Below are 13,488 nucleotides of genomic sequence, written 5' to 3'. Positions count from 1 at the left end.
ATCAAATTTCACTACAAAATTACTTGGTAAGGCTGCCACCATTGTAATGGAATTTTCACAACAATTTCAATATCCATATCTACTTGGTTATTTTATTTTGGCACAGAATGGTTTATCCTGAGACTAAGTGAAGTCAACGGATGTACATCTCTATCCCTGCCCACTCTTGACTAGGACAGTGGCAGGTTCTCTTAGCAAACACCATCTGCCACTAAACTAGGATAATTTTCTCTTAATCTGAAGGTAGCCCTTTGGGGAAATCCTCTCCTGAATTAGGGTACTTCTGAATTAGATGGGTACTGAATTAGATGCCTTCCAAGTTATGCTCTATTTTTTCCATGATCACGCTCTACTTGCTCTCCTGTGCCATCAACAGCAAAAGAAAGAGGGTAGCAGCAATTAGGAAATGGCAAGGATAAAGTGAACAAGACCACTGTAATGCACTGCCATGCTTTGCTTTAGAAAAATACCAAAGCAAGCCACATCCAGGGTTATTTATCCAGGAGTGAAAGGATCCTTGATCTGCAATCTTGGCTTTATTTAAAACTAAATTTCAAGGAAAATATCCTATTTTCTAGAAATCACACAAGATAAAATGATAAACTTGTCCCCATCCCTCCATATCCTCTGAAGTGCTATGGAGGGTAGTAGAAATAAAATTTAAACAAATATATAAAAGCTCTCAGCTATACTCAAGAATAAGATAATTCATTTTAGCAACCCAAATCGGCTGTACAACCAAAGAAGTAAATCTATAAAACATGAATACATTTAGATATATTTCATATAAATACAGAGTAAAAAATACACAAAAATGATAACTAATTTATAAATAAAACACTTAAAAAAAAAAACCCAAAGCATACATACAGTATATCTATACTTGAAAAGTTATTATAGAGAATAAAGGAATTTTAAGTATTTTGGTAATCTTACAGAAAATGCTATTTAATTGATTAAAAAACTCTACAGACTAATCCAGAACTAAAAATAATCAGGTACATTCATTATGTTGGCCTAATTCTCAAAATAGAAGTTACAGGAATATTCTTAACATAAAAAAGTAACAACTATAAAGCAAGATGTTTTTTAAGTCAAAGACCAGAAAGGGAACCTATTAAACTAGGGAAGATGTTAGAAAACCTCACCAACAGCCTGCCTTTATTTCTCAATTATATGCTTCTCAGCATGTTCCAAGAGCACTATCACCAGGAAAAGAATGTTGAGCTCATGTATCTAATTTTATTTTCACCCAAAATAAATCATCTTTCTTCATCTAGGGGGAAAAAATGGGCAATTACTATAAGCTACTAAATCTTTGCTGATGAAGTTTAAATAACTGTGAGCTTCTCTCTCATGAAGGTAGTATGAACAATATAGAAAAGGCTGACTCTTCACGATACCAACTGTGCTCCCAATCCTTTCTGCCTGTGGTTTCTGGGAGTCTCTTGTCCCATTTTTAATTTCATGAACAAAATGGAAGTTTATTCATTTCTACTGTCAATAGCTTCCTTAAATTTACCTCCATCTAAGAATATATTACCATCTACAGTATAAGATATGATCCAAGGTACAATTTTTAAGCTTAGGGAGCTCACAATATAGGCTGTAAGATAATGGAATCTATATACATACACATTAAATGAGTATAATAAGATAACATACTGGTATGCCATATAAGTGTACACACATCCCTCTAGAAGTTTCAACGTAAGAAAGACAAGCAAACTGAAGGGACAAAGAAGGGAAAATTTAGAGAAGTGATGCGTTTCAGTTGGATTTTAAGACAGGGGTGGAATTCACATAAACAGGAAGATAGGGAATTCTAGATTGCAGCAACAAAAGTTATAAAAGTGGGAACAACAAAGAGCAAGTGTATACCACACAGTTCAGATGCAAGCAATCAAAAAATAAGTAGTACAAGAGAATGGCCTATAATCTTTTTTTCTACTTCCAATATACCCATGAGGATGACATTCTCCCACCACTAACAGTGGCAGTGGGCAGCAGTAAAGATTTTCACGTGAGAGTCATAATTACTAAAACTTGTTTGGGTAGAAAGCAAGGAGGAGGATGGAGTAAGCACTTAGATCTGACTTAAAATTTTCAGGTATTAAATTTTTACCTTAAAATTTTAGGTAACAGGGGTGGCAGTAGTGAGAAAGAAAAACAGACAGGAAAATTCAAAACTTGAAGTCAGTTTTTTTCAGCAAGGTGAGACCCATTTTAGATATACTGGATTTGAAATGATAAATCTCAAAATGCCTAACTGGAGATGTGAGACTTGCACTCTAGAGAGTTGAGGGCTTGACAGATATTTGGGAAGCATCAGTATATGCTATGTGGATGACAGAGGGTAAAGAAAAGGGAGGAAAGAGGGGGTCAGAGTGTGTCCATCAGTCCTGGGCAAAGGCAACAGAAGCAAAAGGTCAAAGGAGGGCTACGAATATTCAGGAGAATGCAACCCAAGAAATCAGTAACCAATGCAGGAAGGACCCATGGATTTGGCCTTAAGATCTTGGTCCTGGGGAGATAAATTAAGCACAAAGGTATGGGTGAACAGGAATTTAAGCAAGATTACTGAAAAGCTAGGAAGGGGGGAAAGGGTCACACAAAGCAACAAAAATAGAGAAAAATAGGCTGGCAGTTAAAGTGACAGCAACAGGGGGAAAAAAATTAATTAGTCCTATATGCAGATAGGGCTTCCCAGGTGGTAAATGTAGGAGACACCTGCCAATGTAGGAGACACAAGAGACATAAATTAGACCCCTGGGTCAGGAAGATCCCCTGGAGGACAGAATGGCAAACATCCAGTACTCTTGCCTAGAACCCCACAGACAGAGGAGCCTGGCAGGCTACAATTCACAGGGTCGCAAAGAGTTGGACACACTGAAGCAACTTGGTGCATGCACGTACATGCACACAAACACACACACATATGCAGAGTCTGATATGAAAATAAAAGTCAGAGAAGGGCATGATGATGAAGGGAGAGTAACAAAGAGATGGCAGTAAGATATAGAATAATACTACCAATTAGAACGTCTACTCAACTCTAAGTGAAGTCGCTCAGTCGTGTCCAACTCTTTGCGACCCCATGGACTGTAGCCTACCAGGCTCTGAGGAGCCTCTCAGCCCATGGAATTTTCCAGGCAAGAGTACTGGAGTGGGTTGCCATTTCCTTCTCCAGGGGATCTTCCCAACCCAGGGATCGAACCCGGGTCTCCTACACTGCAGGCAGACGCTTTACCGTCTGAGCCACCAGGGAAGTGCCTGAACTCTAACCCTGTGCCAATTACTTTGAGGTACTTTACCAACAATATGTCATTTTATTCTAACAGCAAACTCTGCTATTTCATGTTACAGAAGTGAAAACTAATGTGCAGAGTGGTTACATTTCTTCCTTAGGATCTCAAACTTCAGAAGAGCCAGAATTAGGAACTGAATTCAAGGTTCTCTGATACCAAGTCATTCCTATAAACTTCTATGCAAAATTGAAGAAAGTATACATGAGGGTGAATTCCTAAATATTTGTTGACTACCTTGAAGGACAGTTTTTTGTTTTTTTTTTTTTTAGATTCTGTGTTATTACTGTCCAAATACATGAAGTTCTGATGGAATAAAATCATACAGTACAGATAAAAACAGGCTATGAGAGCTGAGTCGTTTTAGGGCAAAATGGCAGATCACTCAACAGTTTTTTTTTTTAGGAATTCGAAATGTTTAAAAATAGAGAAGCTGGTTTCTGAAAAAGAAAGAAAAAGAGAAGCAGAAAAAGAAAAAAAAAAGAAGAACAACGGGAGGGAGGGAGAAGAAAAGAAAGAAACCATTGAGGAAATGTTAGCTTACAAGAAAATGTGACTTAGAAAGAAGTGACAAATGCATAAAAAATGCATAGACTTTGTGCTGGTTAATGCAATGGTAAACAACAGAATATACGGCCTCATAATACTTCTGTAATGGTGTACATATGATGCCACTAGCGCTTTTGGAAAATATGCAGACACTAATTAAAGGTCATTCTAGATAAAAATACATATTTCTTTAAAGGGGTGGGGGTGGCGGGAGGGGGAGTGTGATCTCAGAGCACATCCCTGCAGATGTACAAAGATGAAACTGTTTTTTTAATAATTCTAGTGAATGTGGCAGCAAAAATTTGTTGCAAGGATGTTGGCTGGTTTTCACAAAGTTTTATTTTATTTTATTTTTTTTTTTTTAAGAAATGGAGCTATAAGGTTATATTTGAAGAAAATTTTTAATAAAACTGTGCATATGCAGTTTAAGGTAGGAAAGAATGTGGGTCTACCTTCTTCCTGTAACAACAAGAAACTCAAACCATAAACATTTGAGATAGAACAGCCTTTTACAGTTTCCCGCCCTTGCATCATTTTGGATCTAATTTCTCCATAGGACTTGACAAACTAGCAGTGTACCTCATATGAGTTAACAGTGATCATCTCATGACATAAAATATGAAGTTAATTGTTGGTTTGTTCTTCAAGAAAAAAATCGTGAACTTTGAGTTCTCAAGATGGTAACAGAACACAGACAGGAAACAAACATATACAAAATTAATTATGTAGCAGACCTTCTAATTTACCTGAATTAGAAAGACTATATAAATGCTAAAATAAAAAAGAACTAGTCTTTTGGCACTTTGATCAAATCTAAAGAGGCTTTGAAAGTCTGGTTTCTGTACCTGAGATATGAGCTCATATTGTCACAATCTATAACTTTATAAATATAGAGAAAAGCAAGAATATGCAGAAAAGCCATATTTGATTAAGGCAGAAAGACATTTATTGATGAGTCAAAATTCTCTTACTTCTCCCTTGATGCCTTCATTTTGGCATTTTCATTAGCACCTACATTAGAAAGTGGGGTCAGAAGGAAACAGGGAAGCTATAGTAAAATGTCTTTTGGCACAGAAATTAGAAAATAAATACTAAAAGTTCAAGTTAGTTACAGATCTTAATTATTCATGTTATTCCTAGTCTATTCATGTTATGCCTCATTACCAATGGCTAATTCAGAGTAAACTCAATAGGTAATACAATATACTTATTAACACTTTCAGGTAAGTGGTCTTGCTTCAGAAAATCGAAAATAATCACTAAAATGAAAGTTTTAATTACTTGTAGATGTCAATTCTCCAAGTCATTCTTAGTCTAGTATCTCATTACCATGAACAATACAAAAATACCTGTACTGACATGGAATGAGTAATGAGTCTACTAATGCAAAGCTTTAATCCTTTGGTTTTTTCCAATGAACCTGCATGTTCAACCATTACATAGTGGCCTATACTCACTATGCTCTACATGCTCTGAAATACCTTTTATTTACAGCACCTTATGCAAAACAAAACAAAACAAAATTTCAACTATTTAGACTTCCTCAGCCAAGCACATTTTGGATTCAGCAAACTTGAAGCTTTAACATGTACCTTACCATCAACACTAAGTAAAAGAAGGACTAGCATATAACAAAGAAATGTTGACTGACAACAAAACTTCTATAAATCTAAGAAATCAAATATTTAAGGATAGCTGATTTAGCTTGAAAAGAACAGTGTAAATTTTAGTGTTCTCCCAAAGCAGCTATTTAAAATTCACAATCTCAAAAGATGAGGCAGTGAAAAACCACAGATAGATGTACACACACACACACACACAAATAGTGTCTACTGCAAAAACCTTGGTACTGTGAAACATCTGGCTAAATTTAGAAGTTGTCCAATATTATATCAGTAACTACATCTACCTCTTCAGATTGAGAAAACTTTTGTAGATCATTTTATCTTCCATTCTTAAAATATTTTCAGCAGTAACTGCTTAAAGTCTATGACTCTTGCATTTCTTAAGCTCAAAAATTGCACAAAAATAACGTAATTGAGGATATCATTCCCTATTTCACTATCACAAAGAGAAATATATTAGTGACAATCTGTTAACTCCGTTTCACCTTTAGGAAAATTCCAGTATATATAATAAGTACAGTAATAGAATCAACTTCTAACAAGAAGTCTCTCGATCTGGCTTCTTCTTCAACCCCTCAATAAATCATTCTCCCCACCCTAGCACAGTCCACCTGTCACAGCATCTCTGGTGAATGTGCTACATCAAAACAAAATAATGGATCTAACAGTTTTAGAGCTTTTGCCCATTTAAAACTATCAAGACAAGGAAATCCAATACATGACTGTTGAGGTTAAGAAATGTCCATGCATGAGCTCTTACTGGCAACTGCTACCAGTGCTTCTACATCCAACATCCTGTGTGTGCTGGAACAGCATTTAAGAAATGATGTCCCAATAACATGGTTATTGCTTATGGCTCTAAATGCAACACTGCCCAATTTTCTATATTTTAACGTTTGAAATACCTCTTTTGTGTCATTCCCAATCAGAAACGGAGGTCTTTTTGTCTTTTCTATTTGTAAAATGCAGCTACTTAACACAGCACTTAGTGAAATGAATTAAATCTCTTTATGCCAAAGTTTAAGATATCCTGGCTACTAAGCAACTTATAAAATGCTATTCTGAATTGTTCCCTATCATGTCCCACCCTATTAGTATTGAGACAGTCCTTTAAAATATTAGGTCTCCTAGCTAACAAAATCTCACACCCATGAAAAACCAATTTGCATTTTCATGATGATGATGATGATGATGATGATGCTCTCATTCATTCAGTTTTATTGGTGCAATAATATTTATATCACAAGTCATTCAAACTTACCTTTAAGGCTATAATATGCAGATAAATATCATCTTAAAAATACTTTTAAAATGAGAAATTTATGCTGAAAAATACTGCTTTATCATTGTAGTGTAATCTTTGCAGGCCACAGTGAGGAGAAAAATAATAGTTTTATAAAAGATAAAGATTTATATCACATAAATAACAGGGATTCTCTTTACCTACTCACCAATACCACAATCATCACATTGTAAATGCCCCTCTACATTTAAAATGAATCCTACTAAATCAGAAATGGAATACTGAATTTGACAGTTCACATACCTGAACCTCGCTTGTTCTCTGTTTAACAGCATCTTCTTTCTCCTTAAGGTCCTGTTCCACATTATTCTTTTCCCTAGAAGACCAGCAAACAATGCAAGAATATTTGAGAACATCAGCTACAGCCGGTATGGTTATCCATCCTCCTAATCCTGAATCGCTTTTTAAATACATGGTGAAACATTCAATTTTTAAATGAAGGGCAGCTTTTTCTACCCTCTTTTAATTATTTATGGAATAGAAATCAATATGAGCTCTATTAGTAAAAAAAAAAAAAAAATCGCTTTCTCACTAAAATGTGGTGAAAAGAGAATAGATTAAAAAAGGAAGAGGAGAAAAATAATCAATGAAACACTCAGGTTCCACTGATCTCACTGTTGCTATGGAAATGCTGTCCAATGAAAATTACTGGTGAAAAACAAGGAGGGGTTGCATCAGCTCTGTGAGCTTAACCCTTAAATACCATTGTTAAATAAAATGAAAATGGCTAAGAGAAACAGTCAACAATATTAAGGAAAAGGACATTACTGAAGTGCTAATTTCCTCTTAAATCCCTTGTGTGCACCAATTTTAGAATGAAACAACAGAGAAAATAGAAAAGACTGCCAATACACAGGTCATCTGATCTATTCAATACTACATCTGCTCAAAAGCTATTTTAGGACCACCTTTCAATACCAATTGATCAAATATATAAGATAATGTGCACTGAGTGAAAAAAAGAATCACATTAGCATTTATCTCTTTCTACTCTTCAGGTCATACATGTTAGGATCCACATTTACATTGAAATATCACTTTCTAAATTCTTATATGCTTCCATCAAAACTGGATTCCTAATAAGGGACTCTTAAGCAATCTTACATTTGGAATTACAGAACAGAGATTTTTTTTTAAGTAAAAAATTTAAATACCTGGTTGTACTGAAATCTCTCCCCTCCCCACTGCTCCCTTCACTTTCTTTTTCCACAAAATGAGATGAAAAAGCCACAATTCTGCAAGAATACACTTTTGGGGTGAGGGGAAGGTAATGAGGGCCAAAAAGAAGGGAGGATGCCATTCAAGAAGTCCTTCAGATTAGTACTGCAGAGTTTTTTCTTAGAGCTTCATGACTGTATTTCAGTTTCATCTTAAGACACCCAAACAGAAGTTCAGGCGCCATTAAGCTGAGGCATAAAATAAAGTGAGAAAATTCTATCACAGGAGATACTTAAGGGACAACTACATGCCACTTTTAAATTTCTCACCAATGTAGATAAAACTCAACTGTTTTGGATACACAGGTGCAATGCTCTTAAGATTTGTAGGAGGAGAAAAAAGTACAATAATAAAGCTATTTGTGTAATGTTGCTTTTAAATACTAAAGATGACCAAGGAGCTCACTGATGTCAGATGGGTCAAAATATGAGTCAAGATGTAGTGGAGGTTTTAAACATTCTCTTACATACGAATCACTGTGGCAGCCCATTACTTCCATACCTCAAACTACTGATTAAGCAAAGGTCATCCCTCACTTCCAATCCTTAAAAAAATTAGGTAAAATAGAAAAAAAAAAAAACAAAAACACCACAGGTAGAAAAATCTAAATATACTCCACAAATTCTGCAAGTTCAATCGTAGAAATTTTTTGTTTCCACCGTAAATGAGCAGAGGAGTGTTTCCAATCCTGCTGCAGCATGTCAAAAATCAGTCACATGAAACACCAGCCTCCTCCCTTCATCCCAAATCCTCAGAGGCATTCCACACAAGGTCAGTATCAACTCAGTTCCTTGTTTCTGACACTAGATAGTAACAAAAACAGAACATGCAACATAGTACCACAGACCAAACAAGCGCACACTAACGTGCATGTTTGTATTCAATCCTTTCTTGCTCTGTTGTTAATTGCTGATACTGACCATGTCTGCTCAGATCAAGTGTGCATGAAGGAAAACAGGGTGCAAGAAGGCAGTGAACTGCTTCAACACAGCTAATACACAAGAATAGGAGAGCAAAAGAAGGAAGCTCACTCAGTGAAAAAGGAAAACAGATTACAAAGCACTCTCAGCTCTAACCAGCAAACAAAGTTGATATTTGGGTAAAATGGAGGAAGAATATAAAGTACAAACCCATGATTTTGGGTGTGGGAGGGGTGGGGAGTGGTGGTGATATCAAACACCCTGAAGACCATTCCCAACTAAATAAAAATATAGGAATCTTTAGGGATTAATTTCTCTTTAATCTGAGATAAATTAAATTTAACTTTCAGTCCATATTTATCTAGTCAAATTCTGGTCTCATAATAACTCCTTTTATTATCAAAATCAAGTAGTAAAATTACTGAACAGAAAACTTTAAAAATAATAAAATGACCAGTTACAGTACTTTCTATACCAAACCTATGACTGATTCATGTTGATGTTTGGTAGAAACCAACACAATATTATAAAGTAATTATCCTTCAATTAAAACTAAAATTTTTTAAAAATTAATGAATGAAAATCTGTCCTAAAACCAGACTGAAAATCGAATAATTTTCTCATTAATTTAGATGATAATTTCAGAGATACCAAATTGTTATTCTGTGGTATTCCATAAGCATTTAACCTCTATAACTATCTTTCTCATTTCAGGCAACTAAAAATATGTAAACACACTTTATGCTGATATGCTGAGTCACTTCAGTCGTGTCCAACTCTGTGCGACCCCATAGACGGCAGCCCACCAGGCTCCCCCGTCCCTGGGATTCTCCAGGCAAGAACACTGGAGTGGGTTGCCATTTCCTTCTCCAGTGCATGAAAGTGAAAAGTGAAAGTGAAGTCGCTCAGTCATGTCCAACCCTCAGTGACCCCATGGACTGCAGCCTACCAGGCTTCTCTGTCCATGGGATTTTCCAGGCAAGAGTACTGGAGTGGGTTGCCATTGCCTTCTCCAAAACACACTTTAGGTACACTAACAATGCCAGGCCATATTCCTTACATTCTCCTCACTTTCAAACAACAGGTATATTTTTCTAAAGGTGATGAATACATAGCCAATACAAGAACTTCCAAGCATTCTGTTTAACACTAGTAATCTAAAATTTTAATTATTTTTAAGACTCTGTGCCACAATAAAGAGATGTTGAGATGCAGTTTCCTAAGGAGTCCATCAATACATGTGGATAAGACATACATATCTCAAAGACAGGTGTGTGAGCATTTTGTCGCTTATCTTAGACGTCAGGAAAAGCTACTGCCTTCATCTTAGCAACTTCTGGAAAAGGGAAACAATCCTACATACCCTCCATTTTAGACTATCTCTCTGGCCCTATTTACTCCCAAGATTATAGCACATCTTGAAGAATCCACAAATATCAAAATTGTAAAGAAAGGCCAGAAAAAGAGCATCCTAGTGTTTCCAAGGTTGACTGTTTTGATTCCATGGAACCAGGAATCTGAACCAGCAAGAAAAGCGAAATACAAGCTAAGCTTTCAGAACCTGAAGTTTATAACTGCCTAAACTTATGATCAAGTAGTCAAACATCCCTCCAAGGACTGGAGGCTTGGATTCTAATCTGGTTCTGCCATGAAATGGTTTTTCTGCCTCTGATTAGGTCATACAACTATTCAGAGCTTCAGTATTATTTTTCACTCTGCAGATGCTCATATCTCTACCATCTTAAGATTTACACAGTGAAGTGCACAAGATAGCATGTAATTAAGAAAAAAGTAGGCACTGAGCCTATGCTATGGTTTGGTTTTACCTGTAATATTAATATTACTTAGAATTTTAAATAATATAGATGGAGTAATTTTTAAATTTGTTAAACAGAATTATGGGATATCCGAAAGTTTATAAAACACTGACGTTGTCTAAATATTCAAAATAACTACTGTCTACGTTTAGAAATTCATTATATGGTTTTCAAAGCAAAAGACTTTGAGTAAAATAGTCCGAAATTCAAATACTGGCTCCATTACAGTCATCTTTGTTAAATCACTGAAGTAACAGCCACTTGTTCTAGTTGACCCTCCCTTCTTCTAGGACTCGGCAATCTTAGGAGACTGCTCCTCTCTCCCTATTATCTTTCTACCCAGATAGTTCCAATAGAAGATACCATCTTTTTCATCTTTTTAACCTCTCTGAATAATAATTGGCCAGTGATTAGCTTCTGACCAAAGCTCAACCAGTCATAGCTTCCCACCTCATAAAAACAGGGATTACCTCAAGATAGGTCCCTGATCAAAGCCAAGGTAATTACAAACTTTATCTAAGATGCCTTTATTTGGAATTAATAGAAAACAACAACATGAATTAGAGTTTATAAAGCAGGATTTTGTATTCAATTGAAATTAAGTTGGTATCAAGTCCAATTAAACCATTCAGTTTGGATGATAAAGTATTAGAGATTCCCAGGCTGGCATAATTCCTGTTGAAATATCATATGATAAACATGCCGCAGTGGTGACAGCTGCCTAACAGTGCAAATGCATCTATGCCACTGGTCTGCATGCCTAAGAATGGTTTTAAAACTGTAAACTTTTTGCTATGCATATTTTACCACAATTAAAAAAGTTAATAAAAAGGAAAGCACAGGGATGAGAAAACTCTAGATAGCAAATTAATTTATCTAAGATGGAGGGCTAATGTGTGGTAAATAAAGCTGGAATGGTAGATCAGGTTATGATTATAAAATAACTTCGGTACTAGGTAAAGACACACAGATTTTTAATATAGGCAGGCAATGCGAGTCCCCAAAGATCTGAGTTGTGCTTTTCTGAACTCCTGAATGGCATTATTTAACAACATAGCTCTTCTTTCTCTGCTGGTTTCTGCTTTATAGAGGAAGAGAGGAAGCAGAGGCTCTTATTATTGAGAAAGCTGATGACAGTTGCTAGAAAGGCAACAGAACACTCTGACTCTGCTTATCTTGGGAACTGTCAGAAGTCTTGAGCCGGATTAGAGTAACAACTGCAGACAGAAGATAAGAAAGTCTTGGCTTGTAATTCAAACCACTCTGAAAGACTCTAAGAATTCATATTTAGTTGGAAAAAAACTTAAAGTTTGAGAGTAAAGACATTGATTTGTACCTTAAGTTTTTAATTTCTCTTTGCCTTAAACATATAATCACTATACGACTATGTATTATTTTATTCTTTTAACAAACAGCTATTGAGTATCTGTGCTGTATTGTACTTAGCCGTCTCCAACTCTTTGCAACCCCATGGATTGTAGTCTTGCAGGCTCCTCTGTCCATGAGGATTCTCCAGGCAAGAATACTGGGGTGGGTTTGTCATGCCCTCTTTCAGGGGATCTTCCCAACCCAGGGATTGAACCCAGGTCTCCTGCACTGCCCGCAGATCCTTTACTGTCTGTGCCACCAGAGAAGCCCATGAATACTGGAGTAGATAGCCTATCCCTTTCCCAGGGGATCTTTCCGACCCAGGAATCAAATCAGGATCTCCTGCATTGCAGGTGGATTCTTGACCAGCTGAGCTAACAGGGAAGCCCACCGAGTATCTACTATATACCTAACAAGATTAAACTTGGCCCCCTACTTATAGTTTGTTGGGAAAACAAACATAGCTGTTAATGATAGAACTGTTAAGATAATTGCTATAAAAGCTCAAGTGCATTTGATCCTACGGGAAAAAAAAACAAAACTTAGTTTTAAGAGGCTGGCTTTTTAAAATGAGTTTTAGTTTTGAAAAGTAAGTCCAAATGTATTCATTGACAAAGACTGTTGAAAGGCCAAATGGAGTCAGGAAAACACAGCAACTTTGGAGTGTGGCTCACATGACCACTGCCCTGTCAGTGAAAGATTCCAAAACGAAACGATGGATTTTTTTTTTTAAAAGGAGAAATGAAAGTTTATTTTGCAAAGTCCAAATAATTAATTTATTCTACTTGCCTAGCAGGATAAAATGAGATGAAAAAACTCAAAGCAAAGAAATGTAAGAGTAGGACTTAATTTTCTTAAAGAGAACAATGTATAAAAAAGTTGATGAGATTATTAATTTATATTCCACCTAGAAATACTTCAGCACGCCTAGCACACAATAAGTGCTTAGTAAATGCCAGCTATCATTGTCATCATCATCGTCATCATCATCATCATCCAATTTACTAGCATAAAAGTATAAAATTTACTGGCTTTTTGGAAAGTTCTCATCAAGCATCTAATCACTTCATGGGCAAACAGAAGGGGAAACAATGGAAACAGTGACAGACTTTATTTTCTTGGGTTCCAAAATCATTGCAGATGGTAACTGAAGCCATGAAATTAAAAGACGCCTGCTCCTTGGAAGAAAAGCTATGACAAACCTAGACAGCATATTAAAAAGCAGAGACATTACTTTGCCGACAAAGGTCCGTCTAGTCAAAACTACAGTTTTTCCAGTAGTCAGGTATGGATGTGAGACTTTGACCATAAGGAAGGCTGAGCGCCAAAGAATTGATGCTTTTGAACTATGGTGTTGGAGAAGACTCTTGAGTCCCTTGGACT

At 36.1% G+C, this 13,488-nt stretch overlaps 1 protein-coding gene across 7 annotated transcripts in view; it reads right to left on the bottom strand.

Moving 5' to 3' along the window:
• Window positions 1–13,488, bottom strand: part of EPS15 (epidermal growth factor receptor pathway substrate 15) — a 139,915-nt gene that overhangs the window by 50,584 nt on the left and 75,843 nt on the right. For all 7 annotated transcript variants that reach the window (XM_055585934.1, XM_055585938.1, XM_055585937.1 and 4 more), the window contains exon 13: window positions 7,026–7,098. In XM_055585934.1, the coding sequence (XP_055441909.1) occupies window positions 7,026–7,098 (73 nt within the window). The remainder of the gene's footprint in view (window positions 1–7,025; window positions 7,099–13,488) is intronic.

The sequence above is a fragment of the Bubalus kerabau genome, chromosome 6 (genome assembly GCF_029407905.1).
Source record: "Bubalus kerabau isolate K-KA32 ecotype Philippines breed swamp buffalo chromosome 6, PCC_UOA_SB_1v2, whole genome shotgun sequence".
Classification (NCBI taxonomy): domain Eukaryota; kingdom Metazoa; phylum Chordata; class Mammalia; order Artiodactyla; family Bovidae; genus Bubalus; species Bubalus kerabau.
This window is presented reverse-complemented; position numbering and strand designations above follow the sequence as displayed.